The sequence below is a fragment of the Saccostrea echinata genome, unplaced genomic scaffold (genome assembly GCF_033153115.1).
Source record: "Saccostrea echinata isolate AGI-Se365-2 ecotype Australia unplaced genomic scaffold, CSIRO_AGI_Sech_v1 ptg000001l, whole genome shotgun sequence".
Lineage (NCBI taxonomy): Eukaryota > Metazoa > Mollusca > Bivalvia > Ostreida > Ostreidae > Saccostrea > Saccostrea echinata.
Window position 1 is genome coordinate 50396490 of NW_026889750.1, and position 23851 is coordinate 50420340.

At 33.3% G+C, this 23851-nt stretch overlaps 1 protein-coding gene across 1 annotated transcript in view; it reads right to left on the reverse strand.

Moving 5' to 3' along the window:
• LOC133194065 (Kv channel-interacting protein 4-like) overlaps positions 1-23851 on the reverse strand; it is a 140362-nt gene that overhangs the window by 101299 nt on the left and 15212 nt on the right. Inside the window, exon 2 of the mRNA XM_061330030.1 lies at positions 16010-16129. Within this exon, the coding sequence (XP_061186014.1) occupies positions 16010-16129 (120 nt within the window). The remainder of the gene's footprint in view (positions 1-16009; positions 16130-23851) is intronic.

A 23851-nucleotide genomic window follows, 5' to 3' on the forward strand; every position in this document is an offset into this window, starting at 1 on the left:
ATTTCAAAGTGCGTTGATTGTGTCCCAAATTTAACGCACTTTGAAAAATTTCTTCAAAGTGCGTTGATTTTGTCCCAATTTTAACGCACTTTGAAAAAATTTTTCAAAGTGCGTAATTTTTTCAAAGTGCGTTGCCACACACGGGTCCTTCAATTACTGGGACTCTTCAACTGCTTTGAATAAGAAATTTTAAAAAAGTTCAAACTACGATGCGTTGTCAATAATTATTTGCAACAACCATCACACCAATGGCAAGGAATGCACATAAAAAGTACAAGTTCTTTGCATATTATTTCATTAAATGCAGAAATGTTTGTAGATTTCCTTATATTATAATTAAGTTAATGATTAGCCTTCTTTAATATCAAATCCAATATATCTAACCATGGAGGGGAAGAATGGGAGACAACTACAAATTCTTTGAAAGTTGGAGGAAAGAATAAACTTTTACTTTTCCTCATTGATGGAGAGACACAGATGTATACGGAAGCGTATTAGGGCCGCAGCAGTATCTTTTATTAATTCGTTATAACAAATTAATAATCTGATATATCAAATTATCAATTTTTTATAACAAATTACTATTTTTGACAAAATTTGAAGGAGTATACAGATCTACGGAAGCCAGATCAGATCAGAAATCTTATTATAGGTCGGATTTGTGAAAACAATAAGCATAAGCCCTGCAGAGCTTTTGACCAGTATGTTAATTTGGATTTAGATCTTGTAGCAGTTTCGAAAACTATTTATTTATGGAATAAGCATACTGCTATTGATTAGGTCAAATTGTTACTGAAATTGCTGTCTATATTGAGTCAGTTACTTGGATTAAATGTCTCTGTTCGAATATTTAAAAGAATATCTGCATCCCAAGGATTATGTAGAAGAAAAATCAATATAATATACTGAATGTTAGATCCTTTCTATTAAGAGAAATTCGAAGATATGGGCAGTTAAATATGATTTCAATGTCATCCATTCAAATTAACATTGAAATGAATAGTTCTTTTCAAAGTCAAACAGAGGTCAAAATGGGGAGAAAACCTAAAATATTCCTTATTTACACATGTATTATATTTTGGAATGTTATGACGAAATCATATTCCTTAACGGTTTCTTTTAAAATGTTTGAAAAGTCCAATTTGAGGAAGCCAGGATACAAATTACAAATGAATTTCAAGAGACAACCCTGTCAAAGTTTTCGGCCAATAATAAGTTATAAAGGCTCTAGTGGGAATTTTGAGGGCTTTTCCAACGGGAACTTATTTTGATTATAAAATTACACACATACATGAAAAATTACAAAAGGTATCTAACTCCAAATTTCACCAAGTACCATGCGATCAAGGATATTGTTTATTTTCGTTTTCAGAGAAAGGTTGTTATAGAGTGTATTTCATTTTAATCTACAAATTCATATTTGTCAATGTTGCATTTATTGCCCCCAGCGTAAAAGGGGACCAAGGAACTTCACCCGTGGAGCAGATCCAGGATTTTGCATTAGGAACGGGGGTTTAGATTAAAATAGTTTTTAATCATTACACATGAGAGAGAGAGAGAGAGAGAGAGAGAGTAAAATAAAATAAAATTAACAAAACATGTTGAAACATGTTGACTCAGGCTGGAAAAAATTCCCTCTAAAAATAGCATGCCTTAAATAAGATAATGCGAACTGGTGCAACGACCTGGTAGATTGGGTTCAAGGACGGAGCCCTGGTTTTGGGGGAAGGGGGGGGGGCTCGGAAGGATAAAGTTCCATTGAAGCTCCTAAGAATAAGCTATTAGGAACCTAGGATTTTGATGCATTGTATTTTTGTAACATTGCTGTTTGACAATGAAAACTCTAAGCAGCTAAAAGATTCATATATTGGTCAAAAGCTCTGCAGAGCTTATGATTATTGTTTTCACAAATCCGACCTATAATAAGATTTCTGATCTGATCTGGCTTCCGTAAATCTGTATACTCCTTCAAATTTTGTCAAAAATAGTAATTTGTTATAACAAATTACTAATTTGTTATACATTTGTATCCTAATACTAATTTGATATATCAGATTATTAATTTGTTAAAACAAATTAATAAAAGATACTGCTGCGGCCCTATTCCGTAGATGTATAGGTCACTTAAATGAGACAGATTAACATAAATCTGTGTCACGATACAGTAAGCGTAATTTTAGAATTAAATATTTTAATAATAAGTTGATAATAATAAGTACAAACGAAATAATATATCTTAGTAAATACTCGTAATGCACCGCTTTGACGATGACTAGAGATGTGAATGGTTTGAGAGTTACGTTTCTTTATCCGCTGATCGGACTAGAACAAGTATTGATCTGTTTGGCTGCTGCTTTTAAGTGAGCCTATATTCATCGCTCTCAATGGGCTCATGAACGACAATAATCTTTAGAATTGATACAGTAATTCTCTGCAAACTTTTTTGTATTAAATCTTGAAACAAACAAAAAATTACCAGATTCAAAAGAAGTTGGAGGCGGTTTGGATCTTTGGGGACACGTATTTGCTTCATTCATAGCCTCGTCTCTCCTGTGGCAAGCTATGCTTCGATTAAATCGGAGGCATTCAGAAAATTTAACATTCATCATACGCATTCCACTGCCATATTTTGTTTCTAAGGCAGCTATTTATTGTTATACTTTGTGAGGATTTCTTTCAGCAAGATATATATTCTACATCAAATCGGAATATATATGTTACAGTAGTGAATATTCTCTCTCTCTCTCTCTCTCTCTCTCTCTCTCTCTCTCTCACACACACACACAAAAGATCACGGAAAATTGATCCCATCAAAATCAATCGTTTATTTAAATCACTTCTATCTTTAAAAGTTATGGCAATTGCTCATTCCATAAAAATTTTAAATTATTCGCTACAAATCTCTGTTATTTTTCAGTTTCTGTTGTAGCATGTTTCTGCAAGACTGTTGACGTGCTATATATTTTATTTCATTGACAAATCTATAGCGCATCGCACTGCATCACGGACGTAGAAGTGTTCTACACCCTCGGCATGCGAAGACGATTGGCAGGTATGATTGATAGACGAGTTGATCCCGTCCATCGCTAGACCTCTAACCAGTACAACCACTGTGGGTTCATCACATAAGATGCCATCCATTCTTCAAATTGTTTTCTTTGAAGCTACGTCATTATTTTCATTATCTGAAAACTAGCCACAGCACAATAACCTTATTAGAAGACACCAAAGTCAGAGGTCACTTCAGTCAGCAAAACAAAGACTGAACAAGTAACCATCTGGACAGAATATACTTCTTTCTGAGGGTAAGACTCCAGTACCAAGGACGTGTATATACCAAGCCCAGACAACAAAATAGATACTAAAACTAGCGAAAGTCCTGATCACATTCAAAACATTTTAGTCACTAGAATAAAGATATTTAGATGGTGGACTTACAAAAATGTGATATAAAAAAGGTTTATGCATTATTATAAAACTACTTATTAGATCTCAAAACCCCTATTTTTGTATTGGCCAAATATGAGAAGCTAAACGTTTTATGCTGTTCACTTATAGTGCATGTGCACATATCATCTCACTCTAATATACCTGTATGTTACCGGTATGTTACTATATTTGAGAGTACTATGTTTTATTAATAATTCGATGTCTACTACTTCAGCGATGATCCATTTACCATTACCCATTTACTGAACAGCTATTAAAGAGTCTTATAGTATACCTTGACATTGAGTTACCATACCCATATTGGATTCCAAACTTAATGAAAACCCTCATAAAGATAGTAGGATCCAGTAAATCTTCTGCCAAGCCTCTTTCTTTACTCCGTATAAAAATTCAAACAGTAACTGTTACAATGTAAACAACATATCCGATGCATAAAATTCCCAAAAACTTTTTAAAAATTTTATATTAAAAATTAAATTTAAATAAAAATTAAATTAAAGTCAATAGCATAAAAACGTACTACTTTTCAACACTTTATACAACAATTCCTCATGATAAATTAAAATCTAGGTTTTTTGATATCATAGTCGCCTGCTTCTTTAGTAAGACTGTGGAACTTGAAATTTTTGGGGGTCGACACACTTTTTTTTTTTACTATTTTTTGTATTCTATTATGCACTACATGAAATATGGAGAAAACGAACAGTATTCAATTTCAAAGTCCATTAAAACAATACAAATCAGGAGCAAAGCAAACACGAACCTACAAAAACATATGAGGTGGGATCAGGTGCCATGGAGGAGTGAGCATCCCCTGCTGACCGGTCAAACCCGCTGTTTGCTCCTTGTCATGATCAGGAAATAACGAAAAAATCCGTTGACAATTCAGTGTGTAAATAATGGCCTAACAATTAGTATGAAAAACGTCAGTCAGCACATGACTTAATGATAGATTGTATTTGCTGACACGGTGATTGTATCGACCATAGAACTTACGAAATGATGACTTTAAACAAAACTGTTAATATTCTCGTTTCATCAACTTGTTTGTCAATAACTTACCTCGTTTTAGAAATTGTTCATACGTAGAGCATGCTCTTGCGTATTGAATCAACTGAGAGATGTACACCCCATATGCAGGTGATAAGGGTACTAGGGTATATTGTTGCATAAGTAAGAGATGTTGACGAATGAAAAGTTAGTCATCACGTTTATCATAAAGCTTGGTTGTTAGATTACCATTAACGTCTTCTACTAGTAAAATATCCAAATATGAAACAGATATGTCATATACGCTGTGGTATCTTTTATTTCGAGCTCACTGGGATATATTGTGTCGACATAAGAATGGAAATAACTATAGTTAATTGATAATACGTCGTCGATATATCTAATTGTCGAGTTGAAGGCTACAGCAAGAGATTTCTTTTTCTCGTGTATACATGTAAGATTTTGAATAAATTCTGCTTCATATGAATACAAATAAAGGTCTGTTGACAACGGGGCGCAATTGGTACTAATGGGAATTCCGAATTCCAACAGATTGTTGGAAGACCTGGTGTCCAAAAGCCACAAAGACATTGTCAATCAGAAACTCAAGCATCTTTATAATGTCAACTTCGGAGTACTTGTGTCTACAATCAAAATGTTTTTTAACAAAATAATTTTGCAAATGACCAATGACAAGGTAAGTAAATTTACGAGTTTCATTTTTATTGAAAAAGCAGCTGTCAATGATATCAAAAAGCCTGAACTTTAATTTATCGTAGGAATGGTTATATACACAGTTGAAAAGTCGTAAGTTTTTATGTTATTGATTTTGGTAAAATTCTGTCATTTCAAATTTTCCAAAAGTTCCTTGGAATTTTTAAGTATCTTCTCGAATATATTGTTGTACAGTACTCCTGAAGTTTCTCATTCACTGCTGTTAATATTTTAGTGAGGAATAAAGAAAGAGCCTTGGTAGAACATTTACTGGAACCCGTAATGCATCTTCGTTTGTAAGGATTTTTATGAAGTTTCGGAATCTAATATAAATATGGTAATTCAAATTCATTTTGGTTGTTGGGAATATTAAAAATATTTAAGACTGACATATGATTTTGAAGAATTTCCTCCTTAGAAAGGGAGCTATGGGTAAAAGTTGGATTGTCACTTGTAGAATTAAATCCCAGTTCTTCTAAAATACAATTAAAATAATGAGCCTTACAAACAAAGACAATGTTGTTACCTGCTTTGTCAGTACATACTGATCGTGTAGTCTAATTCTTTTTTCACTTCTGAATTACTGAACACAGAAGGATAGATTTTTTTCATATTGCCCCTCAATCGCTTATTGCGATAATATGTTATCAATAATGTAACCCTTTTGTCTTTATAAGCTGTTTTTAAATATATATATCGTTTTCGACCGATACTCTCTTTTTATGTATCAGCTTATTAAAAACAGCTTATAAAGACAAAAGGGTTACATTATTGATAACATGTAGTGTATATTAGAATACAAAATTAGGGGGGGGGGGGGGGAATGTGTCGAACCCAGATTTTAAAGAAATGGAAAAGGGGGAGGGGGATCCAGCCCCCAAGTGCCCGTGATCTTACCATTAGTCACCTACAAACTTACTTTCTTAAAAAACATTCTGATTGTACACACAAGTACTTTGAAGTTCATATCAAAAAGACACTTGAGTTCCTCACTGACAATAGCTATGTAGTTTTTGGAGACACATGTAAGGTCTTCCAACAAACAGTTGACAGGGGGTCTGATTGTGTCCCATTATCAGCTGACCTGATTTTGTATTCTTCTACATGACAAGAAGAAGTCTCTTGCTGTGGCCTTCAGCTCGACATTAGTATACTAGTATATCGATGACGATTTTATCTATTAACAATAATTATTTTAAATCAGCCATTGCTATGCGATCCTTACCACTACGCCACGCGTGCGACGACAACTCCATTATGAATAGTTCATAATTCTTTTTTTCTTCTTTTTTCAGTCACAACAGCTTTTTTCAAAAGACTACGTGTTAATGATTAAGTATGAGAAGACTGTTGAAACTCAACAATGAGATCAGTGATTGATTGATTGATCGATTGATTGATTTGAATTGAAACATCAAACCGTAAACCCAAAGTGGTCCCAGATATTGTTTTTATTAATCACACTTGGAAAATTCGCGTTATACAAAATGGACATTTTGGCATATAAGTCATAAAAATGATAGACTATTTACATTCAGAATACTCTTTTTGTAGGCAAAGGAATTCCTAATTCAATTTTCCCAACCAAGTCAAGTTAACAACGAGATGAGCTTAATAATTTTTTCTCTCTTGCCAGAGTATTGATGTAGTATTGATGTACCACGCTTCACTGAAATCAAACCAATACTGTAGGAAGAGTTTTTATAGAATTTATTAAGCTTTTCTATCACAACTATACTATAGAATTAAGAACTTGACTTTAATTCCACATCTGGATATCCAACTTACACAGTCACAGTACCCTTTCAAAGGATTAAAGAACTGTGAACGACAGATTGTTCTGCCACCTACCTCCATGTCAAATTTCAAAAAGTAACATATTTGAATGAATTTTCATATTCATATGGATATTTATATGAATTCTCATAAAATAAAACTTATTTGGGAAAACAAAGAGAGATAACTCTTTAAATTTGGTAAAAATAGCGTTTTTTACTATTATATAGTATATAGAATATATAGAATATGTTTATTCACCAATCAAGGGCCCTCAGGGGACATATACAATTATTTCAGATATAAATAGATATTTTTACCTCCCCCCCCCCCTCCCCGTGAAACAAAAAATCCTTTTTATGGGTTTTATTGAAATCGCAACAAATCTCTGGGAGAAGCTTTTAGAAAGATTTTCAGATATTATTCCATTTTTAAAATCCACGACAACAATTTTCAGTGAATACCAGTAAACCAAGACAATAATTTTCATCGTAATAAAATGTCTAGAATTGTGTGTTTTGATGCTTCCTACTTCAATTTTTATTGAAATCAGAATCAGAACAAAACTGTAGAATGAATAGCTTTTAGAAGAAAAAAAACAGGTACTCAGAAGACAAGGGGGCTGCTTATCGACACATTAACACTTCCGGTCGGTCTTTAAGCAGTAGAGCTGAATAACGACTTAATTTTATCAGCATTGATGTACTCTATAAAATAATGATTTTTATTTGATTTTTCTTTCTTGAGATTTGATTTTGCCTGTCCATATGGTGATTGTTATAGCTACACATTTAAAATTTGTCAAATGGCCTTCATTTTCATAAAAAGGGGAGACAGAAAAGTTCGCAAGGACAGTTTTACAGAATACCAAATTTTATGACCCGTTAGGACAGAATCCAGCATTGAAAATTCAGCTGTTACACAAGACAGTTCTAACTATTCTTCAAACACATTAACTTAAACATGTTACCCATCGACGTTTTAATTTGAAATCGTAAATGTTAATAAGATTTTGGCTTGATAATGTGTAAGGTTGTCATTGATAAAAAATAGCGTGTTAAAGTAACTGTAAAAACGAAAATTAACAGTCTAATGTGCTAATGGATTGTAAATTTGTTCCCCACCGTAAATGTTTTATATTGTGTACTGAATCGACCTCGGCAGTGCCAGAAAGAATTTTTGATTTAATTTAAAGACTAAGGTTTCAATATGCAATATCGAATCAAGAAGAAAGTCTCAAAAGAGAGAGAGAGAGAGAGAGAGAGAGATAATAGTGTACCTGACCAACCAAGTACATGTATTTGACTCTCCAATTTTCGATGAAGGTAGGAAATATGCATGAAATGTTTATAACTAGTGCAGCTGTATAAATGCATGGTACTGGAATGTCAAACGACTCTGTGTATATAGTTTGTTAATAACTCTCTTTTTCAATTGAGGAAAATAATTTTCTCTGAGAATAGATGAGTGCGGAATGTTCCTCCATATTGCTCGATCCTGAAATAAGGAGAAAACGAATAGTATTCAAGCTAAAAGTCCTTTTAAACAATACAAATCGGGAACAGAGCAAACACGTACCTCCAAAAACATAAGAGGTGGGATCATGTGCCATGGACGAGTGAGCATCCCCTGCCGACTGGTCACACCGTTTCAATTTAAAAAAAAAAAAAATGGAAAAAACCATAGTTTTCTTTTTTTTTTATCTTACACGTGTTTACTGGTGTTGGAAAATGTTTTTAAAACCTTTTGTTTTATATATTATTTATTTATTTATTGCGATTTTCAGCTGTCCTTCTTGATTTCCATAAAGGGTTTTTTGTTATGTGAAGTCCTGGCTGTCCAAACTTTCTTAAAACCTTTGAATCAATGGAAAAACGATTTGTAAGTATTTACATTAACTCAGTGATTCTTTTCTCTTTCAAGTCTAAAAATTAAATATCTCTAGACCTTATAGATTCCAATCCATAAAGATGAATAAGTGATGATTTTGGAATTGCGTTACACTGGGACCTCACTATTGATTAAAGCGCTGACAGACACAGACCAGAATAGAGAGAAAATTAAATAACAGTTTAAAATAGGTAATTTATCATGCAACATTTCAATGGCTTGATAAGATTTAATGAACCTCTAAACACTAATAAAAAATGATTTTTTCTGTACTTATTTATTGTTAAAATGAGACTTATTTGGATGTGCAAATATAAATATTTACATTTATTAATAAAAACTAGTTTTTACATCACTTTTGCACATTACCATGATAATTAGTATTTATAAATAATTTAATTCTGGTTGTAACGAAGTATTTGATTGGATAAAAAGATTTACTTTATATCGTATAAAATGGGTTGCCTACGTCACAATGACTTGCGTCAAAAACCTATCGATCCGCCTGACGTTACATTCAAATTTTGTACAAATTGAAGTCATATTTTATGGACAATTATCTTTTTTTCCTACACTAAATGAATGAAAATTAAATTATAAGGAATGAAATTAATAGCTACCCAATATATACGGTATAAACTGGGTTGGAACAGTTTACGCTTTTTTATAAACCGCTTTGCGGTTTATAAAGCGTAAACTGCCCCAAACCCAGTTTATACGGTATAAAATGGGTAGCTATTTAATTCATTCCTTAAATAAATTTGTATCTTGAATTAATACTTTGCATTTTGATGAAGCATATAAATAAAAAAAGAATAAGAAAGGTCACAATATGGTATTGAATTTTTAATCAGGATTCAAAAAACCCCTTTCAATTGCATTGCTTTAATTTTTATATAATTTAATTCTGGTTGAAACGCCGTTTTTGATTGGATAAAAAAATTACTTTATATTATATAAATTGGGTTGCCAACGTCACAATGACTTGCGTCAAAAACGTATCGATCCGCCTGACGTTACATTCAAATTTCGAATAAATTGAAGTCATAATCAAGGGCAATCATCTTTTTTTCTTACACTTAATGAATGAAAATTAAATTATAAGCAATGAAATTAATAGCTACCCAATTTATACGGTATAAACTGGGTTGGAACAGTTTACGCTTTTTTATAAACCGCTTCGCGGATTATAAAGCGTAAACTGTCCCAACCCAGTTTATACCGTATAAAATGGGTAGCTATTAAATTCATTCCTTAATTATAGCATTACTTCTTTTAATTAATACTTAAAACAAATGCATTTTAATCCTCTTACAAGACTTGGCTATATATAAATGTGAACACGGGCAGTGTTTATTGTTTAACATCCCTCTCGAGAATTTTTCACTCATATGGTACACGGACAGTGAACGGGGAACGAACGTGGAATGGAAGGGGCGGGGCGAAAGAAAGTAAGAGCAAGCTCTGATTGGACAGAGAGTACAAGAAAATGAAAAGAAAGGTACAAGTTACAGGGTTACTCGAACTGTATGTTTTTCCTCCTTTTCTATGGACATATTATATATGAAGTCAACCCTCTTGTTTCTAACTTATTAACAATGACACATGTAGCTCATTCTACTATTTTCAAAATGAGGTGGGATTAGGTGCCTAAGTGTAGTAAACTTCCCCTGTTGAGAGGTCACATCCATCGTAAGCCCTGTGTATGATCAGGAAGGCAGAATAATCTGTAATCAAATCTAGTTTGAAACAAAAGTTAATAATTGGTATGAAATATTTCAGCCAAAATACGACCCAATGATAGGTAGAATTTGCTAACAAGGTCATTTTAAAGACCAAAGACTTTATGCAATGCTGATTTTAAACGAGTTCATTGATATTCCTGTAACATCAACTTATTTGTCAGAAGCCTGCTTTGGTTTAAAATTCACACTATGTACTAAAACAAATACCTGTAGTAACAGTTTTCAAATCACACACACACCAAAGCAACATACACACACCAAAGCAAAAAAATCACCAAATGTTTATAGTCTTGTGTTGGTAGATAGTAGCGAGTTGGAAGCCATGGTTATTTCAAACAATTAAGAACAGTCTCGTTTAAAGTCATAATTTCGTAAGTTCTATGGTCGATACAATCACCGTGTCAGCAAATACTATTTATCATGAAGTCATATGCTGACTGACGTTTTTCATACTAACTGTTAGGCCATTATTTACACACTGAATTGTCGACGGATTTTTCCGTTATTTCCTGATCATGACAAGGAGCACACGGCGGGTGTGACCGGTCGGTTGGGGATGCTCATTTATTCCATGGCACCTGATCCCACCTCTTATGTTTTGGAGGTCTGTGTTTGCTCTGCTCCCGATTTATATTGTTTTAATGGACTTTGAGCTTGAATACTGTTCGATATATCTCCATATTACAATATACATATGAATCCCTTTAAAAATACTTGAGAGTAAAAAAGTTTAATATAGAAATACTAGAAGATTTTTTTTACCAAGCCTTATTTTTGACATTCTTTGTCCCATTTCATTCACTCGCGCTGGAATTCAGAATAACGAGGTAATACAGAGACCCCTTGGAGACAGATTTGTGATTATGTTGCTAGGCTGATCCAGGAAGATGCTTGTTAATACTTATGTCCCCAATTAAAGCGGGAAACAAACAGAATTCTATATCAACCTATTAATACACAAACGCTCCAGAGTGTGGAATCAACCAATTTTCAATCAATTGGGATTTTGGCTCTTTCATGTTCCACGAACACCATATGTTTAATGGTAAGATTGCATGAGGAGATAGAAACCAAAGATGTACTTTTCATTTTCATACGCCCCGACGTTGCGTGAATGAAAATAGGATAAATTTTCGCGCACAAATATGCTGCTCAACTCTGTACATCTTTGTTCTCTCATATCATTGCAATCCAGCATGTTCTATAGCTCGAGAGGAAAAGTTTCCTTTCATAAATCACATGGGTACCACTAATATTCACATTCATTGATGATTATTTTCATTATTATTCACTAGATAATGGTTCTGCCTTTTTTTTTACATCAATTCTTTCAATTTACCACCGAAACTCGCCAAAGTGAAAAGAAAACGAAATAGGCATTAATAAAGTCGGAGGTAATATCATGTGTGATGATAGAATTGGCATGACTTCTATTTCAGAGTGTGATTGTAAAGCGTCAGAGCACGCCATTCCGATAATTTTGCGAAAGCTCTCGGTCTATGGTTCCGTACAAATATAATAACACGCTCATGTCTTAAGCTCTTTTCTTATAGCAATGACACTTTTAGATAAATGTAATTTTTTTGCGATACGCAAACAATGAGACAGAAACTTTAATAGCATGAACCATCATACTCATAAAAATTAAGTTCAACCAGTTTCAAAGACAGAGAATGCTGTGCGTGGTTCAGAATGCATTACATTTATAAATTCTCTATAATATTTACTTTTCTAAATGAAACAACTGTCTTTCATAGGTACAGAACAGATACTGTATACCTGATTTCAGAAAAACGATCAGCACACATGGGAGAACTTTATTCTTAACATAAAAGACAAAAGATCAAAAGCAGGGAATTCCGTCTAAGGGTAATATATCTGTTTTTAAGACGTATAATTTTCTGTTAACAAAGAAGACAACAAAGTTTATTAAAAGAGGGAAATGTTCCTGATTGAAGTACACTTACTGTTTTATTGATATCAAAAAGGCCAGCACTTTTAGAAAAGCAACGTAGACTGCGTTATATATCTATGTTTATCAAAGACTTATATTACTATATATATATATATATATATATATCTATATCTATATCTATATATATATATATATATATATATATATCTTATTTTTGTTATTAAATGCAGTTAATTTTTTTCTTTCAATAATAATATTTACCCTGGTAAAATGGTTACCTTTTCCAAACTTTTTCAAAATTTAACTGAGATTTTGACAGCAGAACACACATTAAAGGTGTTTTATATGACTATTATATTGTATCAACACCTGCTTGTTGGTCATTTAATATTCAGTCTATTTAGAGGAAAAAATGGTATTGACTCAAGCATATCAGCATTTAGTGCCAGAGGAAGCTGGCGGTATTGTCATACTGAAATTTTAGGTCAGAAATCAATTGATTTCCTCCATAATCTGCTATCTGTAAATGATCCATTACAAAAAATTAATGAACACATGACAGCTTCTGTCAAAACACAGGTGATATCCTATTTAAAAAAATCCGTTAATCACGTGTAACTATACACGGGACAGAAACTCTGTAAATCACTTGTCCCTGTGGATAGGACAATCCATTAAACAAAAATAGTCTATGTATATCATTATACAAGACAGACCTACTTAACAAAGAATGTAAATCACAAGTCACTACATATAGAGAGCAGACCCTTTAAGGACGGACGATACGTTCCTCAATAATATAAATTTTTTGTTCTAAGATTTTGTCATTGAAGTATTGCTACTGTGACATGTTTACTCGCAAAAAATTGAGGTACTTTACCAGGCATTTGTGCAAGATACCGGAGGATGTTGTTTCCTATAAAATCCTTTTGGAAAAATATAAATTTGCCAATATCACATTTTGTAGTGTTTCAATTTTTAAAGACAATTAGAAACCAGTTTAGAAATCAGAAAGGATTTAAAATTCTTAATATATTCCATACAATACGAAGATATACAAAAATGTATCGTCTGACCTAGACAAAATTCTGTCTATCATTTGTCACTATGTGGATAATAGACCCATTAAAATTCCGTATAACACGTGTCAAAATATTCAGGACAGACCCATTAAACAAAAAAAACCTATCTGTATCATTATGTATAGGACTAGTTTATCAAACAAAAATTGTATATCACATGTCACTTTATACAGGAAACGCCCATTAAACAAAACTGTATATAACTAGTCCCGGAATGGGACAAAATACATTTGTACATACAGTCTCGTACCTGCAAAAACAAACTGAGTAACACGCGTTAGTAAGGGACATACCCATTCAAACAGAAATCTGTAAATTATGTATAATTCTCTACGGGACAGACCCATTCAACAAACATCTGTATATCACAAATAACTTTGTACGTGGCAGACCCACTGAAACAAAATTCTGTAAAGTACTTGTCACTTAAAACAAAACAGGCCAATGGAACAATAGACTGTGTACCACGCGTCATCATATACAGGACAGATCAATTACACAAAATACTATAAATCACAGGTCGTTATATACAGAAATGAACATTAACAATAAAATATGTACTTCACATGTCACTATATACAGAAGTACCCATCAAAAATAATATCTGTAAATCACGTGTCAATCTGTACGGGGCAGACCTTTCAATAAATATCTATATCACAAGTCGAAATTTACAGGACAGACCCATTCATAAAATCAAAAATGTAAATCACATGTCACTTTGTAAGGAACAGACCGATGTAACTAATTCCATTTATAATGTGTTCCAATATATGACAGGATAGACCCATGAAGCAATATATCACATGTCACTGTGTACATGCAGGACAGATCCATTAATAAAATAAAACATGTAACTCACGTATAACTATCTCATTATTTTGAAGAATATGTAAATCAGGTGTCACTACATGTATATACAGGACTGACACACTGAACAAAAATCTATATATCATTTGTAACTATGTACAGGACAGACCCATTGAACAAAAATCTATATATCACGCGTCACTATGTACAGGACAGACCCATTGAACAAAAATCTATATATCACGTGTAACTATGTACAGGACAAACTCATTGAACAAAATATTTTATTCACGTGTCAATTTGAACAGGACAGACCCATTGAACAAAAAGTTTTATATCACGTGTCTCTTTGTACAGGACAGACCGACTGAACAAAATTCTATATATCACGTTTCATTATGTACAGGACAGACCCATTGAACAAAAATCTATATATCACGTGTTACCGAGTACAGGACAAACCCATAGTCACCCAATGAACACAAACTTTTATGTTACGTGTCACTTCGTACAGAACAGACCCATTGAAAAATGTTTATATCACGGACAGAACAGACCAATTAAACAAACATTTCTGTATCACGTGTCACTTTGTAAAGGACAGACCCACTGAACAAAAATCTATATATCACGTGTCAATATGTACAGGACAGACCAATGAACAAAAACTTTTATATCACGTGTCACTTTGTACACATAAGAAAAAAGATTAATATTAAGAAACAAAGGCTGCGTACAATTTGTTGAATGAAGAGTGGAAGTGGGCGTGTGTGTTAAAATTTTCTGTGCAATTTATTTATTTATGTATTAAGTGTATAAAGTACACAGAAATAAAGCATTTAAAAAAAAACTTCCTAAGGCTTATCAACATGATAAAGCTTTTTTTTTTTTAGATCTCACCGATTGTTTGACACTACAGGAGTAGCAGGTGTATTTCTTTTTCTTTTCTATTAAGGTATTTGACACTATTTATTTTGAAAAATTCAGCAAATAAATGCTTCGACTCACAAAACGACACAAAGGAATGTTTGACAATCACTATATGCTTACAATTGTTAGCAAAATTAATAAAATACATTGTTTTCCCAAAGGTACATGAAAGCATGTTTAGTCAATTTCTCCCATCTGTTTAAACACTCCAGTGAGTAAAAATATACAGCGACGTTTGTATCCCAGTAGTGCTAAATTCATATACTATCTTCCAGGCAAAACAACAGAGCATGTTGCATTCAAACCAGCATTCACTGCCAGACTCTATCACTGTATAACGAGTCGACAATGAGTTTCTGTAATCGTACTCACTTTTAGTTAAAGCAGGTTGAGGACAACCGCACAAAAACGGTTACATTAACTTTTTTGCATACTACATCAATGTTACACTAAATAAGCTAACGGCACTACCGGAAACTCTTTTGCAAATATCAGACTTTACATAGGGAGATTAAGGAATAGCGACATCGATTGATCAATATGGAATAAATCAAGACACTTTAATGTGCTGTCAAGTCGATTTTAAATTATAAATCCGCAACTTCATACATAAATAAATCATACGTCGCTCGTCATTATGTCTGCATGTTTTAGAAATGAATTTGGTAAATGAAAAATTAATCATTCTCTCTCTCTCTCTCTCTTACCTCCACTGGACACAAATGACTGACTGGACTGAAGTCTCTTTCTGACTGACCCTCTCTGCTGCACTCGGGATCTTCCCGGAGAGGATTTTCGGAGCTTTAACTTTTTGATTGCTTGTCCCACTGGAAACAAATTTGAAAGAATCCATTAATCCAACATAGTTGAAGCTGTTTTTGTAACTCCACAAAAAATAAAATAAAAGCACCGTCTCTCATTATTCTTCCAAAGTATTAGCAATAGAAAATCAGACATACTTCTTTGCTTAATCCTTGACATGCTTTTTGAATTTCTAAAAATTATTACTGAAACATTGGCGCGGTCTTCTTAACATACATAATGCATGTGAAAGTGTGAAGATACATCATAAATATCACCACGGTACAGCGCCGAAAAAAAAAATCGAAGATCTCTCCACTTTTCGCTCTCTCAAAAGCACGTGTATAATCTGGAGGGGGAAAATCAAATTTCAAATATCCATCATGCAGAACAATAGTCTGTGTATGCTTAAGTCGCAAGTTTTTCTCTTGAGATCAACACCGGAAGGACAGACCATATGTGTAAGGATGGAAACTGGTTAGTACTTGTTTCGGATTCAGCAAGTTCTTTCATTGTATTGGTGCTGGTATTGTTTTGCACGCTTAAACAATTTGTGTATATCTTATTAACGCTTTCGTTTCATTGATTTCTCGACCTCCAGGACCCCTGCTGACGTACTTTATTTCGGGGACAAATGAAAAAATTGATCCGACTTTCGGTAAAAAGAATGTTTAACACTGATCTCGAAAAACTTCAAATAGTTTTAAAAGCAGATCTTACTCAAGGAGCCAGAGGCCGTTAAAAAGAGAGATTTTAAATCAATGTTGCAATCAGTGAGCTTGTAGAGTGTATTTTTAAATATTTAAAGAATCCCATGGGCTTACACAATTATGCTTTTACTTTTTTTACACATTGAACTGACAAAGTCTACAGCTAAGTATTGAATAACATTATCATGACTAAGGTGTTTTGATAGATATATAATGTTATCAGTATATACAGTATAACTGTATAAATATATGAATGCGTGATTGTCATTATTGTTTTGTTTTATCACCAATATTATCTATCATATCGATTTTTAAAATTTGCTACAATAATTATTAAACAGAATTTTTAATGCCCAATTTCTTTTTACGAATTATTAAAGTACTATGCTTAACTAGTATATATATATATATATATATATATATATATATATATATATATATATATATATATATATATATATATATATATATATATATATATATATATATATATATATATATATATATATATATATATATATATATATATATAATTTCCAAAAAAATGAAGAACCGGTACAGTTTTGTTGGGTGTATTATAAATAAAATCCAAAAAATTCAGAACATATCAAAATATCTAATATTTTGTGTTTTTCGATCGATCGATCTAGATAGATAGACAGATATTTTAGCAGTGGAGTGTTTTTTGACATTCTAATCAAATTAACAAAATGAAGGATATTTTAACATTTGCCATGGAATATAAGATTAAAATTATGCAATTATTATCACAGAGATTTTTTTTCAAAAATGGACACTTTTACATATTTCTTAGTTGGAGATAAAAGGGCACCCCGTTCATTAGAGTGGGAGTTTGATACAGAGAGAGCCACAGCTCGATGGATGTTTGCAAGCGTTGAAAACCTATTATCTTTACGGCTTTTTTTCTTGGTACTCTGTTTATTCTACTAATAAAAATATCTGCAAGACACATAGTGAAGGCATTTCTGTTTCCGCATCGTAGAGCAGTCTGTTCAATAATTCCCTACTCTCGGCGGGCATGCACTGGCTCTCTCTTCGATTATTTCGCTAAATTTAAAACATCCTAGTAATATATATATAATATGCATCGTTGATCTTAAGGATTTTTTTCTGTTGTTGACGAACAAATTTGGCATTGCAGCTTTGTGATTTCGCCATTCAAAAAAGAAACATACGTGTACGTACTTGCAGCAATAAAGACAGAGTACTGCAATGGTATGCAGATTTATTAAAAAATGCATAGTAACTTTTCAAGTTTGTAAACAGGTCTTTGTATATACATATGAACATGAACATTGGCATATGTTTAGTTGGACTTTTTTGCTTTCTTGATTACTTATTGTGATTACAGTCTTATTTTATTTTTGAAAAATCTGTATACAAGGAGGAATTCATTCATCAGTTTCTAAAACAAATAAATTTGATTTTCACAAAATTACTGTTTAATGGAATAACACACTGCAAATTTGACACTGCTTTGCCTACACAGATCGTTGCACTGGGGACAATTATCAATAGCTAAGATGGATGAAACATGAAGACAACAACAGTAATCATTCTCAAAAGTCCACAAAAGACTAAGGTGAGATCGGAGGAGTAAGCACTCCCTGCCGACCCGTCACACTCGCCGTGTGCTCTTTGTCATGATCGAGTAAACGGAAAATCCGTAGGCAGTTCAGTGAGCAAATAATGGCCTAGCAATTTGTATTTAAAAAGTCAGTCAACATTCGACCTAAAGACTAAAGACACATTGTATTTGCAAAGAAGGCCATTGTATCGACCATAGAATTTGCGAAATCTTGACTTTAAAAAGATTGTTGATATCCTTGTATCATCAACTTATTTATCAATAGCCTGTCTCATTTCGTACGTAGAATATGCTCTTGTGTATCAAATCAACTGGGAGACATAAACTCATATGCAGGTGGAAATGATATACTGCTACATGAAATATATTGAGATAACGAACAGTATTCAAGGTCAAAAGTCCATTGAACATTACAAAGTAGGTGCAGAGCAAATACGGACCTCCAAAACATCAGAAGTGGGATCAGGTGCCATGGAGGAGTGAGCATCCCCTGCCGACCGGTCACACCCGCCTTGTGCTCCTTGTCATGATCGGGAAATAACGGAAAAAGCCGTCGACAATTCAGTGTGTAAATAATGGCCTAACAATTAGTATGAAAAACGTCAGTCAGCATTTGACTCAATGATAAATTGTATTTGCTGACAAGGTCATTGTATCGACCATAGAACTTACGAAATGATGACTTTAAACGAGACTGCTGATATTCTTGTTTCATCAACTTGTTTGTCAATAATTTACCTCGTTTTAGAAATTGTACATACGTAGAGCATGCTCTTGCGTATCGAATCAACTAAGAGATATAAACCCCGTATGCAGGTGATGAAGGTATATTGCTGCATAAGAATGGGAAGTTGACGATTGAAAAGCTTAAGTCATCACGTTTATCATAAAGCTTGGTTGTTAGATTACCATTAACGTCTTTTTCAAGTAAAATATCCAAACGTGAAACAGATGTGTCAGATTCTGTGGTATCTTTTATCTCAAGCTCACCAGGATATATCGTATCGACATAAGAATGGAAGTAACCATTGTTAATTGACAATACGTCGTCGATATATCTAAATGTCGAGTTGAGGGCCACAGCAAGTGTTTTCTTCTTATCACGTATAAGATTTTGGACAAATTCTGCTTCATATGAATACAAAAAAGGTCTGCTAATAACGGGGCGCAATTGGTATACATGGGAATTCCAACAGATTGTTGGAAGACCTGGTCTCCAAAAACCACATAGATATTGTCAATCAGAAACTCAAGCATCTTTTCAATGTCAACTTCAGAGTACTTGTGTGTACAATCAGAATGTTTTTTTTTCACAAAATAATTTTGCAAATGACCAATGACAAGGTAAGTATATTTACGAGTTCCATTTTTATTGAAAAAGCAGCTGTCAATGATATCAAAAAGCCTGGATTTTAATTTATCTTGGGGAATGGTTGTGTATAAAGTTGAAAAGTCGTTAAGTTTTTAAGCTGTTGATTTTCGTAAAATCTTGTGATTTCAAATTTTCCAAAAGTTCCTTGGAATTTATAAGTATCCACATCAGATTTACACCACTTCTCGAATATATTGTTGCACAGTACTCTTGAAGTTTCCCCTTCACTACTATATTACTAGTGAGGAGTAAAGAAAGAGGCTTGGTTGAACATTTACTGGAACCCGCTATGTATCTTTGTTTGTAAGGATTTTTATGAAGTTTCGCAATCCAATCTAGATATGGTAATTCAAATTCATTTTGATTGTTTGGAATATTAAAAATATTCAAAACTGATATATGATTTTGAAGAATTTCTTTCTTAGAAAGAGAACTATGAGGATAAGTTGGACTACCACTTGTAGAATTAAATCCAAGTTCCTCTAAAATAGATTTAATATAATGAGCCTTACAAACAAAGACAATGTTGTTACCTGCTTGTCAGAAGTGACCAGTACGTACTGATCATGTAATTTATCTAATTCTTTTTTCACTTCTGGATTATTGAATACAGAAGGATAGATGGTTCTCATATTGCCCCACAATCTATTAACGATTTTAACATACATCTGATACATTTAATCCATTCTGACAAAATGTCAAGGTCTTCTTTTTCATTTTTGTCCATCGCCTGGCGTAATCCTCTACAGAATCCATATTATTTATGAAATTCCGACGCCAGTTGAAGGATCGGGGTTCCCTATATTTAGGACCTTCTAAAATTAGTGATATAAGGTCCTCATTATTAACTATATTTACGTCACCAGTAATAACGTGTCCAGCAGGATTATAGTTACAGGGTGAAGAAGAACATGAACACGATGGGGGATTATGTTTCAGATATTCGATATCCAGGCACTGTAAAGTTTTCTTGTAATTAGAAAGTTTGTAACCAATAGTCGATGTATATTTGTAGGAAATACAAGGTGTAGTCTTTAACTGAAATATGGTGGAATACAAGACTGGACGCTTTTGTGATTAAGAATATTACTTATATTAACCGCGTTTCTTTCCTTTGTTGGCATATTGAAGTTTAAGGATTGATTTAGCTGCTTCTTTTTCAGTAAAACGTGGGGGTTTAAAAAGCCTCTGATTTGCAATATCCATAATCACAGATCCGAGCCTATATTCTGGTGTCGAGGAATCAAAAAATGGACTTTCCTTGACCTTTTCAAGAAGACTATGTACATGGACGTAGGAACCGGGTGGGGGGGGGCACTATATGCTTGTGCCCCCTCAATAAAAACGACTGACGACCTTTTTTTTTTTTTTTTTTTTTTTTTGCTTTTCAATTTTTGGTAGTTGATAGTGCCCCCTCAACTGAAAATGTATGGCTGTGCCCCCCAACTGAAATTGCTTCATACGGGCCTGTATAAAGTTTCAAAGGGACAGAGTAAAGTTTGGTGCGAATATGATGTAGACCTAACTGTTGATTTACGTAAGGTAGTAATGAATCAAAAGAGACCTCGTGTATTAAAGATTTATTGTAAGACCGATGCCCATGACTACGCTTTCGTCTCTGTGTATGGTTAAAAAGTCCCATCACATTTACATAGTTACACTGTGGATTGGAAAGATTTCCAACACTATCGACATTGTCATTTCAGCCATAGGGAAAGGCTGTCCCTAGTTTTCTAATCCAAAATTCTCCTCGTTGTCTACGGAAAGGTGTATATAAATAAGGGAATTTAACGATAGAAAGTTGCCTTACTTTGCGACCCAAGAGCAAACGCTCTAACCATTGCACTAAGCGGGCGACAATTTTTATTAAGGGCTTTACGGTTATGATTTTCCTTTTTCTAGTTAGTATTTTGACGTCATCATATTCTCGTACCTCGTGATTTGCATGCTACTGTCTATAATACATGACTAATAGTATCCTCTTATTAAAGTCATCACGTTTATCCTTAAGTTTAGTTGTCAGTTTGCTATCAATGTGTTTCTCTAATAAAACATCCAAATATGAAACAGATGTGTCAGACTTTGTGGTATCTTTTATTTCAAGTTCACTGGGATATACCAATATCGAATCGACATTTGAATGGAAGTAACTATCGTTAATTGATAAAGCGTCGTTGATATGTCTATATGTCGTATTGAAGGCCACAACAAGAGACTTCTGCTTTTCATGTATAAGTTTTTGAATAAATTCTGTTTCATATGAATACAAAAATCGATCTGATAATAACGGGACACAATTAGTACCCATGGGAATTCCAAAGGATTGTTTGTCAATGGGAAACGCAAGCAACTTTTTATTGGATGATACCGAGCCGAGAGAGATTTGATATTTATAATGAGAGGTTCCGTCCCCCTTCCCGATCAGATATCTATATATCAGGTACCAAGAGAGTAAAAATGGTTTCACGTTTACAACATCAATGTGTAGGATTAGACAGGAGAACTGAAGCACAATTGACAGTGAATTAACGTTATCTATATTGAGGATTAGTAAGGAGAACTATGGTACAAGATGTCATAAGAGTCGTTACGATTTGTTAATTCCGTGTCAAATGTGCTGTAGTTCTTTTATCTAATCCTACACATTGATGTGCATTTAAGTTTAAAGATTTCATTTAAGAAAAAGACCTCCAATTGGAGTGAATAGATACAAATGAACCCCTAAACTAACAAAATAAAATTTCAGCATGAATGCATGATTGAGTGGCACGAATGTTAATATATATAATTAACATGTATATTTCAGAACATAACAAAGTGTTTATGTGTTTATGTGTTTATATAATTATATATATATATATATATATATATATATATATATATATATATATATATATATATATATATATATATATATTGGATACCCACTTCCGCTCTCGACCTACGGAATCTGTCTGCTAGCAGTAAAGGAACAGCGTGCTAGACGGCTTGGCCATCTAGAAGTCACTAAAACTTGCGGTGCTGTCCTACACTACACGGTCATTGAGTATGGAAGTGAGATACAGTTACATGTATTTGAACATTATATATATCAAGGATGGCAGTTTGTAACCAGTTAATCGATTATTCGGTCAGAGCGATGGTAATCGGTTAGAAAATCAGTAATCGGTAAGCCGATAAAACTAAAATATAACTGTGTAAATTTCGACAATAATTTTTTTTGAATTAAATTTTAAAAAAAAACTTGCATTAACGATCGATGATAACTTAGCATTTTCAATTATCTAGAGGTAATTAAGACTCTCCGGATTGAGCTCATTGGAGTAGTTTGTGAAGTGAGATATTAATTCAGTAGGTAATGAGATTTCATAACATTAGGGTTCATGGCTAATCCTACACACTGACTGATATACAGTCAAGTGTGCTATATAGTTCAATTGACATTAGTTGCTTTCATTCATATGTCGACTCAGTATATCCCAGTGAACTTGAAATAAAAAAATTAAAAATAAGAGATACCACAGAGTCTGACACATCTGTTTCATGTTTATATAAGACGTTAATGGTAACCTAACAACAAAACTTTATGATAAACATGATGACACTTAAACTTTTCTTTCAATTTCCCTTACTTTTGTAGCAATATACCCTTATCTCCTGCATATGGGGTTTATATCTCCCTGTTGATTCCATACGCAAGATCATGTTCTACTTACGAACAATTTCTAAAACGAGGCAAGATTTTGAGAAACAAATTGATGAAACAACTATATAAACAGTCTCGTTTAAAGTCATCATTTCTTAAGTTCTATGGTCGATACAATGACCTTGTCAGCATATACTATCTATCATTAAGTCGAATGCTGACTGAAGTTTTTCATACTAATTGTTAGGCCATTATTTAAACACTGAATTGTCTACGTATTTTTTCGTTTGCCCGAACATGACAATGAGCAAATGTGTGACCGGTCGAAAGGGGACACTTACCCCTCCATGGCACCTGATTCCACCTCTGATGTTGCTCTGCTCACACTTTGTATTATTTCTTTGGATTCTT